The 13,856-nt window shown below is 38.3% G+C and overlaps 1 protein-coding gene across 9 annotated transcripts in view; it reads left to right on the plus strand.

Moving 5' to 3' along the window:
- The window catches only part of grin2bb (glutamate receptor, ionotropic, N-methyl D-aspartate 2B, genome duplicate b), a 141,106-nt gene that overhangs the window by 106,028 nt on the left and 21,222 nt on the right, over positions 1-13,856 (plus strand). For all 9 annotated transcript variants that reach the window (XM_085161927.1, XM_085161920.1, XM_085161922.1 and 6 more), the window contains 4 exons: positions 4,090-4,261; positions 9,125-9,278; positions 11,198-11,323; positions 12,603-12,832. In XM_085161927.1, coding sequence (XP_085018053.1) covers positions 4,090-4,261; positions 9,125-9,278; positions 11,198-11,323; positions 12,603-12,832 — 682 coding nt within the window. The remainder of the gene's footprint in view (positions 1-4,089; positions 4,262-9,124; positions 9,279-11,197; positions 11,324-12,602; positions 12,833-13,856) is intronic.

Consider the following 13,856-nt stretch of genomic DNA (forward strand, 5'->3'; position numbering starts at 1 on the left):
CCTCTGGCCATCACCAGTAGGTGAAGAGTCTTGACCACGGACACAATACCGAGAGTATCCGAGCCGGGGCTCAAACCGGCAACCTTCTGATCACAAGGCAAACTGCCAACTCTTGAGCCACGATTTTCCGAAATAGCAGTGATAATAATACTTATGTGATGTAACACAAGCTTATAGGATTCATGTTATATACTTTTCCATAGCATTACATTTGAATTCAACAGTTCAATCTTTCAATCATGATACATTTGTCAATGTATTTTAACAATCTAAATATGCATATGTACAGACAGATACATTTAATAATCATGAAAATTATGTTTTATTACATTACAGTGATTTAACGTTAATTTACATTTGAAATGTGAAATCACAGTCTATTTACGTAACTTTAATGATATTCTAGAAGAACAGAACAAAACTGTAAATGCACAGTAAAATATTTTTATATTAGGATTTTTTCCTACAGTGCTGCCATACCCGCGACCTTGTGGTTGTTAGTTCACATTCATTGGCCGATGCTTAGCGTCATGTTATTATGTGTCCCAACATCCAATGGCATGTCACATTGTTTTCATGGCCACACCCTCACCCCAGGTGCAGAGGCCTATTTCTGTTCAGGAATGTTGTGAATACTTTGAGATTTATATTAATTGCAATTCCTATTTATTTATTAATTTATTTTTTAAAATATATAATTAGCACAGCGCGGCCGTGCAATGTTTTATATGTTTTTATTCCTATTAATTATATTTTCACTTGTTACCTCTGAATTATTGAATCAGACCTAGATGACATGAAATTTTCAGCACAATTATAATTCAAATACTCCTTTAATTATTGATTATTCTCATAAATTTTCGATCATTTTATATATTTTTCCATAGTATTACATTTGAATTTAACAGATCCTTCTCTCACATAACAGACAAATATTTGTCAAATTATGATACATTTCTGAATGTATTTTTACAATCTGAATATGCATATGTACAAAAAATATATATTTAAAAAACAAGTAAATTGTGTTTTACTATATTTACAGTGATGTTATGTTATTTTACCTTTGACATGTAAAATCACAGTCTACTTATGTAAATTTAATGATATTCTAGAAAGACAGTACAAAACTGTAAAATATACAGTAAGATACTTTGACATTACTGTTTTTTGGAACAGTGTACTTTAATAGAATATTTTGAAGTCTGTGCTAGTTTTCTTTTTAAAAAGAAGAACTGCTACAATCAAACAGACTCCTTACAGCCTTGAATAATTCTGTTTTGCTTGCATTTTCTCTTTTTTGTGTATCTTTGGCTTTCTTATTACAGCGCGCCGCCCCTGCAGCATGCTGTAATGGTTCTCCTGTTTTTGTCTTTACTAAATGTGCCACTTGTTTTACTTCTGCTAAACAGATTACTGACTTGCTTTCTGTTCCTGTTTTTCTGCCTCCCCCCTCCTCTTCACCATGACCCTCTTGCCATCCGGTTGTCCTTAGAGTGTGATAATTAATTGTTCTTCATTGGCCTCCTTTTCTATCAATGGCGTACCTGAAATCTCCTCAGGGTGTGCTACATCTTGGAGCTCATTGTTTATATTGACAGATCTTTCACCGTGTTCTTTCTCCCGTTCCTCTTTTCTCGAGATTTCTCTCTCAGCAACACATATAGCATTTTAGGAGCAGCCATCAATACTTCGAAAGCAATATGCAGGAGTTATTTCTACCCAAAAAATACTGCAAGAGGCAGATTCACAGAGCGCTGCAGAGTCACCTTTGTATGCACAAAAGCACAAATAAATGGGCGCAGTATTGTTGCCAAAACCGAAATAAACATTAATAACCACTTTAGTCCATGTGCAATCATGAAGGTTGTTCATTTGATGTAGCTGAATTCATAAAATTTCGATAAATTGAAGTTGACACACCCTTGTGTGAATACAAAACACTCAAACAAATACATTTGTCCTTAGTCTGGCACTGGAAATATCCAACAAACAGTGCCAGAGCTTCCATTCACAGCTGCTGTGCACCTGTATCTGCTGTAAGCCAAAACAACCCATTGACTGATGACGCACAGGTTGGTTAAATGTTTGCCCCAAAGTGCGTTATTCTTAGTCCCTCATGACTGTGTAATTTGGATGACAGCCTCTAAATGTGTTTACGTGCTCTCTTCTCTTGCTCTGAGAGAAGTGAGTATTAGTCGTGACATATTAAACTTTTCCCTGTGGTTTGCAGTGTTAGATGGATGTATTAAACATAGCACAGGCTTCGAATTCAAGTGTAAAAGAATATAAAAGAGAAGCACTAAACTAACATGCACTAACAGTTTAGGCTTCAGACTAGTAAATGTTTTTTTCTACTTTGTGCTGAAGTAAAGTCAGCGCATCATCAAGTTGTCTTCATATGATAACAGCGTGACCGCAAAGTCAAACTGTGGTCTTTTTAGTAAATTTGTTATTAATAGGGGCATATGTATATCACATTTTTATATATATGTCTGTGAATATATTATATTTTTGTGTCATTAAGCTGTTGGCAGTAGTTTGCTTTGGATTTTTTGGCTGAAAGGCTTCAGATAGAAAGCTTGAATCGACTTGTTATCTTTATCTGTTATGAATATTAAATTTTTAGTTTCAGTTCAATTAGGAAAAAAAACAAACAACAGCTACTGAATCTATATTGTTAGGCTTAGTCAGTCCGGTACCCATGTGTTAGAATTAAAGAAAACCTTCTGTTATGTGCTCAGGAGCAGCAGGATATAAAAACATATATGGACATAACATATGGTAACGTAACATAAAGTTGCACTGTTGAGAGTTATTGCAAGAGGTATGAAAGATTTTCTTTATCTCTCTTTGTGACAGCAGAAAAATTTAACATAGATCTCGAGAGGAGTCCCAGAATAAATAAGGTGTTAAATGAGAGTAGCACGCCCCCCTTGATGAGCATGTGAACGGTCATAAGGTCGCATCTAGTAAGGATTTTTACTGTTGTTACATCTGCTTCTGAGGTTCTTCAAGAATCATTTGATCTAAAAAAGGTGATTAAACAGTGAATTTTTAATTTCTTATAGTTGAATACTTTAGCCCGGTGGGTTCAGTCAATCCTCGAAAAGCCCCTTTGGTACTAATTTCACCTAATGAGTGCCAGAAAATATTTTCCGGCCGGAAAATATACATTTTTCCTACATCCTGCAACTCACTAGGGTGAGTTATAATTTCAAGCAAGAGGTCATCAACTGCTGTCTCCCTCATGGTGGACTAGCTTTTCATGAGTTTCTTACTCTTTTCATATCAGGGTGGAGTGTATAAAGGAAGACAAATTTATTGACTGTATACAAAATCCAAAAAACTAAACAAGGTCTGCATAACACAACTACCAAAGAGCATGATAAAGTACATACTGCACTATGGAGAAAGAAGACAAACAATCTGATGAGACCAAAGAAAAAAAAGACTATTCATGCATCCTGAACTGATTGGGACCAACAAACAAAAGAGGACTGAGACACAGGTGAAAGCAATCAGGATAATCAGGAAGCAGGAAGTAAAATGTTTCTCTCAGTAAGAAGTCTTCTCAATTCAGCCCTCCTGAATGAGCATGTGTATGGGCACTATCTTTTGGTTGCGTCCAGGAAGGATTTTTACTGTTGTTACAACTGCTTCTGATTCTTTCATTAATAGTTTGATCTAAAAAAGGTCATAAAATATGGTAAAATTTTAATTTCCCAGAGTTAAATCAAATCCTTGTTTCGAATCACAGCCAGAATACTTTATTAATCACTGAGGAAATTATTGTCCATCCAACAGTGCAAAATCAGAAAAAGCCTGCTAAAAAAAAGCAAACAAACAACAATTTGCATTGTAAAAGCAAACTTAAAAGGTATGTAAGTAAAAAAAAAGATCCACATTAAAAGTGTTTATATCTGAACCTAGTATTTCCAGGTGTGGTAATCAGTGCCAAACCTTGGTGATGTCTTCTTTCTTTTGCATTTGCTGGTTTTATGTACTCAGACCAAACAAAACTTTGATCTCGAGTTCGTGAAACCTTTTATCCTGCTCTCTGATTTGCATTTATTCCTCTTTGTCCAGCAATCAAACAGGTGATTCAGGGATTTACATCAAGCGCTGCTGCAAAGGTTTCTGTATCGACATCCTGAAGAAAATCGCCAAGACGGTCAAGTTTACTTATGACCTCTACCTGGTCACCAACGGCAAACACGGCAAAAAGGTTAATGGGACTTGGAACGGCATGGTTGGAGAGGTGAGAATGTTTTCTTTTACTCTTCCAGATTCCATGTTAGTTTTTTTTTATCTTTTTAAAATAAATTACTGCCTTAGATACTGTTGCACTGCAGTAGGCAGATGTAGATATAAATGCAGTATATTGTTGTTCAGAAAACTGATCAATGTTGTTCTAAGTTTATCCCAACACTGAAAAAAAAGAAAGCATCAGCTTGAAAATACCCTCTGGGACGGTTTGGTCAATTTCAAATCAGCTCACTGTGGATTTCATAGCTGGCCAAATGCTGGAGCAAAGCACTGGAGACGTCGCCATACAACCATTATTGAACCAATAGAGAGCCACAATTATAGTTTATACTCAAAATCTAAGTATTTTTAATTTCTTTCTCTGAATTCCATCATAACGATTGGACTTACAGTATAACTGCAGTGCTTTATATTTGTATAGCTCATCATTGGTAGCAGTGTGTTGCTGATGGTGGTGCCTACCATCTATTGTATTATTTGCATTCATTCATTCATTCATTTAGTCAGCATGAATGAGGTATGACAGAAAAAGGTGCACCATAAATAAACAGATTCTGATGCAGACATTGCTTCCTTGCACAATAGTGGCCGATTGTTTGATTGTGTTATTGCGATTAAGAAAGCAAATGCACATCTTTCTTCATCTTAGTAAGAGATTTGATTGACAACTATTTTGATTATGAAATGGTTGTGATCTGAGAGCCATGTGATGTCCATTCCACGTGCACAGACTCTTAATACTTGATGATTTTTTTCAATGTATATCTCTGTGTAAGTTCGTGTTATTTCATGGAAAACTTGCATGCAGGTTGTTGTCTGTCAGTCCTCAGTCGCACAGGCTAACAACTCCCTGGAAACCTCAGGTCGCTAGGGCAAAAAGTGGAAGTTGCTAACTAAGACCAGGTGAAGAGGTGTGCTGCACCAAAACCTCCTGCGGTCGCTAGCAAATTGCTTCATCTTCTAGTTTACATAGAAGATGCTGGGTTTTCTGGAACAACACGTTCTCATCCCAAAGCGTAACATTTTACGCTAGGTGACAAATTATCAACATATTACGTTTTCGGGCACCCAACACGTTCCTACATGACGACATCGGAAAACTGAGGACCTGTGAGAACCGTTTGGACTCAATCTACACATGTTTGCTCTTCTCTTTAAAATCGCTATTAAAAACACTATTTAACGTCATTAAAGTGGTGGTTAACGTTAGGAATAAGGTTATGGTTAGGGCTAGGGAGAAGGTTAGGTTTAGGGCTGGAATACAGGGCTGGAACGTCTATTACCGCGGGACCGTCATTCCACTGGATTTCTGCCATAACCCGGCTCGTACCATAAGAACGCGGAAGGTCACCTTTTGCGCTCCTCAGGAACGCCGCGGGACGTAAGAAAACATCGGGATGTTACGCCTCGGGAGTGAGAACGGTCTGTCTGGAAACACTCTGCGAGTGCTCTTTCAGCGGTAGTGAAATCATAAAAACCTCTTTGCTTCCAGTTTCCTCATGTGACTCTCCGCAAACATTTGCCAGATAATCAGGAAATAAACATTTTTCTTTACAACCTGTGATTGCCAGAGTCACTGACTGGTATCTCGGCCTGGATCCTTAGTTAGCTCACTGAGATATGTTATTGCAACTAGAGCAAGACATCATAAGCTGAGGTTGCATTGCTTTTCATGAGTTTATTACTTTTTCCTTTCATGGGTGGAGTGAAAAAAAAACATAAAAGTCAACATAACAGAAATCTAAAAGAGTATTGAGATCACAGAAACACACAGCAATCAGAAAAAGAACAAAGACGAAAAATGTCACTAGACAAAAGAAGCAGACAGGACTAGTTATACACCCAAACAAAAAGTCAAGACTAGTTATACACCCTGAGCTGATTGGGAACAAGAAACAAAAGAAGAATGAGAGACACGTGAGAGCAGTCAGGATCATCAGATAACAAAAGTAATATATATATATGAAGGAAAACTGACCTTAAAGGCAAAACAGGAAATAAAAGACAAAGAAACACACAAGCATAACTAAGCATGGAACAGGCACAGAAAACAGCGAAGGAGCTACAACTTATAAAAATCTAAATCTAAACCAAAACATTGGATTGCAAAACCTGAAACTCATCACTAGACTAAACATAAAGGTAGAATAAGGACTCAAAATCACATGAACTATGACTCACACCTGTACAGTGTCACTAAAGCAGAAACCCAAAGATCGCTAAAAAACAGTAAGACCAGCACATTTTATATGTGAGTGTTTTGTTCAGTTCATTTTGTTGTAGATAGTGAAATAATTTTTGAAACAGCTCTTCTACAGAAACATCTCTTTGCTAGAAGGCCCTAAAAAGGCGGCCAGGTGACCGTAATTCTTTTCATTTTATAAATATTTATTAGTCACTTATTAGCCAGTGTTGTAACATTTGGTGAGAGCTGATATCCAAAAAGAGTAACAGAATTAAGTGGAAGGCGAGCACTTAACATCTGTTAATTAACAGACATTTTTCTTGACAGATGTTTGACTTGTCACAGTAGGAAAACGACAGGTGTATTAATGATGGCTGCATTACACTGGCACATTACACGTACAGGGAATGAGATTATAGCAACTATGTGATAGGTTTAATGAAAGCTAAGCTGTGTGACATGGATTGAACCTTACCGTTGAGTGAGACATCAAATTTAATGCATTTAGACTGCATCATGATAAAACTGCTGAAATTTCTCCGCTATTTCTTTCCACACTGTGTCATTCCTGGTGTGGTCATGATAACAGCTGGAGGACACATCAAGAAATAACTGCCAGAGCTCGGCTACAGAAAACCTGCTCTGAACATTTTACCTCCATCGGTTTCATAATGCTGCCATTATCATGATGTTATCTATATTGTTTATTGCTCCTTTTGTGGTTGGGTCATAGATTTATGTATGTTATGTGTAACAGCGTGTTAATATCAGATTGTCACTGTCAAAGTTTTCTCCCAGGCTGTCTTTGGTTTGGGAGTCTGCCTTTGGGACTGTGGACCCAATTTGAATGTATTTATTATGCTTTATGTTTATTTATTCAACATATTTTCATTATTTTCTAATTCTCCCCAGATTTTTAATGATTCGTTTGAAAATATCATTAGAGTACACAGACTTTCAGATTTTAAGCATTTTAAAATCAATTAAGCAATCAAGTGCCTAAAGTATGAAATCAAATACAGATACTGCTACAGTCAGTAAGTGTTATGCTTTAGTTTAATTTTTGGTTATTTTTATAGTGAGTTTTATTTTGCTCTAACTATATAAGACACAGACAGAAATTCCTGTCTGCACACACACAAAAAACAAGCAATGATTCAGTGAACAATGACCAGACTTTCCAAAAGTTCCAGTTTTATTATTTTAACTGTCTGCAAGTATCGAGGCCATGTCAAAAATGTAGTTCTTTGAACGGCCTTTGATGTATAACCTATAAATAAGAGAGTTACTCTTTCTTATTATAAATAAGAGAGTGGATGGACGTTACTTTGCCCGAAATCCTGGTCCAGCAAATCTCCCAGCGTTAGGGGTTTTCCTCAACGCTGGGAGATTTGCTGGACCAACTGGGGCAGCAAATGCTGGTGATTTTTGAACAGTGTTAGCATATGGTGCTAACACTGTTTGGATTGTGATCAGTGATTTCTTATAAACCAGAAGTTTGATCATCGTCTATTTGTAATGTTACTAAAACACAGTACGCAAAGAACTGCAACAGTTTGACATCTTCGAGTTAATCATAGATAATAAACTTTTTCCATGTTAATTTAGAAGTTTTTAAATTTTTGACGTTAAAAAGAGGAAAAAAACTAAACAAACCCTTTTAGCTTGGTTTTCGCACACTGTGTCATTTCTCTGTTGGTTTCTCACTGCTTCAGCACTTGTTCCCTATAGCTTGGCCTTGGGTGGGGGGGGGGGGGGAGGGGAGGCTTTGATCAACTCCACAAAAACTCAAGAGGACGCTATGATGGTCCTAATCAGAGATGGGGAAAGAAAAATGCATGTAGAGAAAGGTGGAGTGATTGGGCAAGAGAGGCAGAGAGGGAGAAAGCAGCCTCAAGGAAAGACCCATTTCTCTCCTGCACACATTACACATCCACCACAATGCAGCCTTCACAAATGAACGCAATGTCAGACCTAACTTATCATGACATTGAGCGAATTATTTCATTATTACGATGGGAACATTGATTAGTGAAGATGTGCAGTGTAGTGTAAATTAAGTAAATCTCCAGACCAGTTACCATAGATTGTGGTGTAAATTTGCTGCTGTTATACATTGGCATAAAGGCAGTGCTATGCAAATGTGCAGTGCACCCATGCACAAATTCATTAGTACACATCCTTAAATGCTTAAGCAAGCAGCTAATGATTTAATTTGAATGGGGGAAATAGGACAACAGATGCAGAAAACAGAACAGAACGAGAGAGCAAGAAGAGAGCGGGCCACTATGAAGAAGTGTGACAAACAGAGGGAACAAGCAGCATGCAGGATTCCTGTTCACTCTGGCGTACATACATCCCTTTTTAACAGTCTTTTGTGCTCCTTTTTTATTCATGGCCTGAGGCTCCAGAAACTTTGGACTAAATATACCTGTACACACTTAGAGGGAGGCTGGGCTGGTGGGGAGTTCAGCTCTGACCCAGTGTGGAAATGATCTCCTTTTCCTCCTGATTTCAATCTTTAGGAAAAGCCTGTTGGTCTCTTAGCAAACATGGTGGATAGTTTAAAAATGATAGCACTGATTTACCATCCCCCTTAAAGACCTGGGAATATTCAGCACTGAGCTTCTATGTTTCCCTCCTGTCCATGTCTGCCTGTTTGTTCCTCAGGTAGTGGATAAGAACGCCCACATGGCGGTGGGTTCGCTCACCATCAACGAGGAAAGGTCAGAGGTCATCGACTTCTCTGTGCCGTTCATTGAGACGGGCATCAGTGTCATGGTCTCCCGTAGCAATGGGACCGTCTCCCCGTCGGCCTTTCTAGGTAAGTAAAAACAGACCTGATGGTCCTGGCAGATGTACAGCACAATCAAGAACAATCAGATGCGCACACACACTCATATCGCATAATAAATGCAGAATCACAGACAGAGACGACACTAGGTTTTCAACAAAATGAGTACATTGCTTGTTTGTGGTGAACAACCTGTTCTGGCAGCAATAAAACTAACAAATTTAACAACCCAGAGACATAAAAAGCAACAGAGAGCAAGATATCAGTCAAAATCACTTGGAAAAGGTATGGCTGCAGTGATGAGTATTGAAAAAAGTTTCAAGAATCATTTTTATTGTTGGCATTCAATGCAGGTGATAAATTTATGGCCTTGAAAACAGCAGCTGACAAAAAAATCTCACTACAAGGTCCACGGAGAGGTTATTCTGAAAGTTTAATGGAATAGCAGATGTTTAACATTTTTAGGAATTTTTTTTCTTAATAACTGAAGAAGGAGCTTAAAGTTTTGTCCTTTTTCCTTTGTGCCAGAGAATCTCATTTCATGTTGCACACGGGGGCAGGCGTTTTTCACACATTTATCAGGACACTCTTTCTGTTGTTCTAAAGCTCATTGGGATGTTTTAAAGTGAAAAAGGAGTAGGCAGAAACTACAATCGTCTTGTTTTGTCAGCTAATTTTTCATGATTTGACAAATGCAGTGTATTTCCAGTGCATGTTTCCATCAAAGTAAAAGGTGCTTTATTGGTTTAGCTAGTTTAATATTTAAAATGCTGGCAGTAAAAATATAATAAGCCTATTACAAAAACACGTTTCTTTCCTCTTTCATTTCTTAAGTTAAATCTAAAAAAAAACAGGTATTAAATATTTTTGCACCAACAAGGTGCAACAAGGTCCAAAGAGCTATTACTTAAAAACTTCAAAAAATATTTGAGGAAACTGCACAAGTGGAGGACAAAATCCATTATTAAGCAAAGGACACACAAGAACTGGACTGAAAATCAGTGACAATAGGTCTGATGGAGTGGCCCTGTCATGGTTTGGGGATGCATTTCGGCAAAGTGTTGTTGGGGATCTTGTCAAAATTCATTAGAATTATAAACATCCATCAAAGTTTGATCCACCGTGTAACACCATCTGGTAAGTGTCTGATGGGCAAATTAATTAAGTAATAATTACGTTTTCAGCATCACAATGATCCCCAAAACACTTAAAGAACTATTCCTAAATAAAGAAATGACAAAAATGCTGTCTAAGAGAGTTGACGTACCAAACATCGACTCTGAAGCTCATTACAATTGTACAAACTCTTTTTTTCCTTATATACTTACATGTTGTATTTCCATATATGTTTACACACATTTCAATAAAGAAAATGTCCCATTTTCTAAGCAAAATATAATGAAATGAGGGGTTGTTAAGACTTTAAACAGTACTATAAATATGCTGATTTGTTATTGTTTAAAAAGTGATATAATGTAAAGAATGAAAGGAAAAGAGTTGGACCTCATGAAAGTGCTTAGAAAAATGAAATTGCAAAATACTATAGAGCTGAAAATTGGACAAATTTAACTGACTGTGAACTGCTCAGGAAGAGCTGTCTGGTGAACCTTTGGTGGGGATTGTTTTGTCAGCTACAACACTATGGTGTTTGTCACAGACCATAATATACGATACAAACTACAAAGCAATTGGAAAACGTGCCTTCTTCTCAGTGTTTCTCTTCAGAGGTGCTTGTTAGTGTTCACAGAAACTCAGACAAAATCCATAAATGTGACAAGCACAAAGCACATAGCGTCTGAATACAAATAAGCATGTTGATACCCGAGGGGTGGTGGTGGGGAGGAGAGGGGTGGGGGGGGGTTATATTATAATTTACTTTCATTTGCTTTAATGAACTTCTTTTCTCTGTCTTCTCACAACCTCCCTCCCTGTTTCCCTCTCTCTTTCAGAGCCCTTCAGTGCTGACGTCTGGGTGATGATGTTTGTGATGCTGCTGATCGTGTCGGCAGTGGCTGTGTTTGTGTTTGAGTACTTTAGCCCGGTGGGTTACAATCGCTGTCTGGCAGACGGACGAGGTGAGAGGACACACACGTCCATTAACACACAAACACAGACCCACTCGATTCCTGCTGCTAAAAGGTAACAATGAGGTACATTTTTAGGCAATCTGATGTGCTCTAATGCAATCTTAGCCAGCAGGCTTTGTTAACTTGAATGCAGCATTCAAACTGAGCCCTCCAGGCGCTAAATTACTTTGACAATCCCGTCTGAATGAGTTCAACTGGAGCTCTGGGACTTCCTACGTGATGTCTTGAGTGCTTATCTGCATCTATAGTCACTTAAGCTCTTTCACTAATGAAAAGGATCATTGGCAAGAACCAGATAGCTGATCTTAAGTATTCTTAGCATCGCTGCGCAAAAACAAAGACTCCTCTGTTCCTGCATTACAAAATCGTTTCTGTTCTCAAATATTACAGCAGCATTACACCGCCACATCTACGGTTGTAAAACTGCTGAATACAGTTAACAAGATCTGGTACCTTACACTGAAAATGTATGTCAGGTCTAATGATGTCTGACAGTATCAAACAACACTACCCTGTTGAATCAAATGCAGTCTCAGCACTCCATTCATATCAACTTGCCTATCAAAATCAATGGCTCAGATTCATTCTGGGTTTCCTTTTTTTTCCTCTAGCTTTTATATGCTCGCTCTGTTTGACTCTGAGGATTGTATTAAGTTGCCACAATAGCAACCTCTCAAGATAAAATCAGAGAAGTGTTATATTGCTGCTCACAGCCTTTTTTTTCGTTCAAGGACCGAAGGGAATAAAATAGTTTGGAGTAATGTTTCCTACAGTGCTGTTTTCTGAATGTCTTATGGGTTGTGTCACTTAATCGCTGGGTTGTGTAAGGCTGTTGTCCTGTACTGCTGCTGCAGCTGTAGCATATGTAATTGCAGCCTGCTGTGTGCCCATCTCCCCCCCACCTACCTTCGTCCCTCTCCTCATTTCTGTGGTAGGTAGTGTATCCTTCCTGCCACCTTGTCATACTCCCGTAGAGGTAGGTGGAGCAGAGTTACTAGTGTGTAACAGTGGGTTGTCATTGCCATGTCTGGAAGAACAGATGTTGACTGTACAGCATATCCTGCGATCACTGAGAAACTAAAGGATGGGGCTAAATCTATGCCGTGTTGCTCCCATCCATCAAATGAGTCCTTCAATGAGTAAACACAGATAAAGCAAGGTAATACCTGTGATCTGTAAAACTGATCCCTTTTTTTCTCCCATTTTTCTTTGCATCCTCCCCCTCCTCCTCCTCCTCCCCCTCCTCTCCTGTCATTCTGTCTCCCAGAGCCTGGCGGCCCCTCCTTCACCATCGGTAAGGCCATCTGGCTGCTTTGGGGTCTGGTTTTCAACAACTCTGTCCCTGTGCAGAATCCCAAAGGCACCACCAGTAAGATCATGGTGTCAGTGTGGGCCTTCTTTGCTGTCATCTTCCTGGCATCCTACACTGCCAACCTGGCTGCCTTCATGATCCAGGAGGAGTACGTTGACCAGGTGTCAGGCCTGTCAGACAAAAAGGTGTGAATTTAAGGCAATGTGATAGTTTGTGGGGTGAAGGAGCACATGGGTGTGAACACATGTGAGAGTGGGCTACTTAATTTGGAGTGCAACTAGTGTCTATTATATTTTATTAATTTACTTTTTAAATTTAGAATGAATATTCAATTCAATTCAGTTTTATTTATATAGCAGCAAATCACAACAACAGCCACCTAAAGGTGCTTTATTTTGTAAGTTAAGGAGCCTGTATTACTGCAGACAGCAGCCCGCTTTGAGCAAGCACACAGTGGGAAGGAAAAACTCACTTTTAACTGCAAGAAACCTTCGACAAAACCACGCTCAGGGAGGAACAGCCATCTGCTGTGACCGGTAGGGGGTGAGGGGAGGAAGATGAGACAAAAAACCCCCAAAATATTATGGATGAGTGTTTTGATTCAGTGCTTTGAACTTATTTGATCTCTCTGCTAACTTGCTACTGTAGCTAGTTTTGATGCAGGTGCAACATGTGGTTTTCAGAATGGGGCCGTTAGCTTATTGTAACTTTAATGTAGTTTAATGTAATAGCTCAGTCACAGAGTAAAAATAGATAGAACCTCCTTACAACAAATAAAAAAAAAATGCTTGCCTGGTGGTTGCATTTAAATTTTTATCTTTCCTCTGTCCAGAGGTCGAGGGTGTTACACTCTCAACATCTTTCCACACTTGATTGCAAAACGATTGCACAGGTTGCTTCCCATAAGGGGACACAACCCTGTATGGATGGATGGATGAGACTGATGTGCATTTTGAATTTGCCATTTAATCTAGAAAAATAAAAAAATTAATGATTTCATCAAGTAATTAAATAAGAAATAAAACTAAGAAACTAAAACTGCTGCTTTGATTTTTTTCAGCAATTTTATGCTTCTAACATAAATTGCAGATCTTTATTCTGAACTTGATCTGATGTGTCATACATATTTGTCTAAACTTGTCCAAGGATTCTTCACATCTCTAAACAGTTAGTTGATTTTACGCTTGCTAAAGTCCTGCTTAACAGTGC

This window comes from Neolamprologus multifasciatus, chromosome 6, assembly GCF_963576455.1.
Source record: "Neolamprologus multifasciatus chromosome 6, fNeoMul1.2, whole genome shotgun sequence".
NCBI classification, from domain to species: domain Eukaryota; kingdom Metazoa; phylum Chordata; class Actinopteri; order Cichliformes; family Cichlidae; genus Neolamprologus; species Neolamprologus multifasciatus.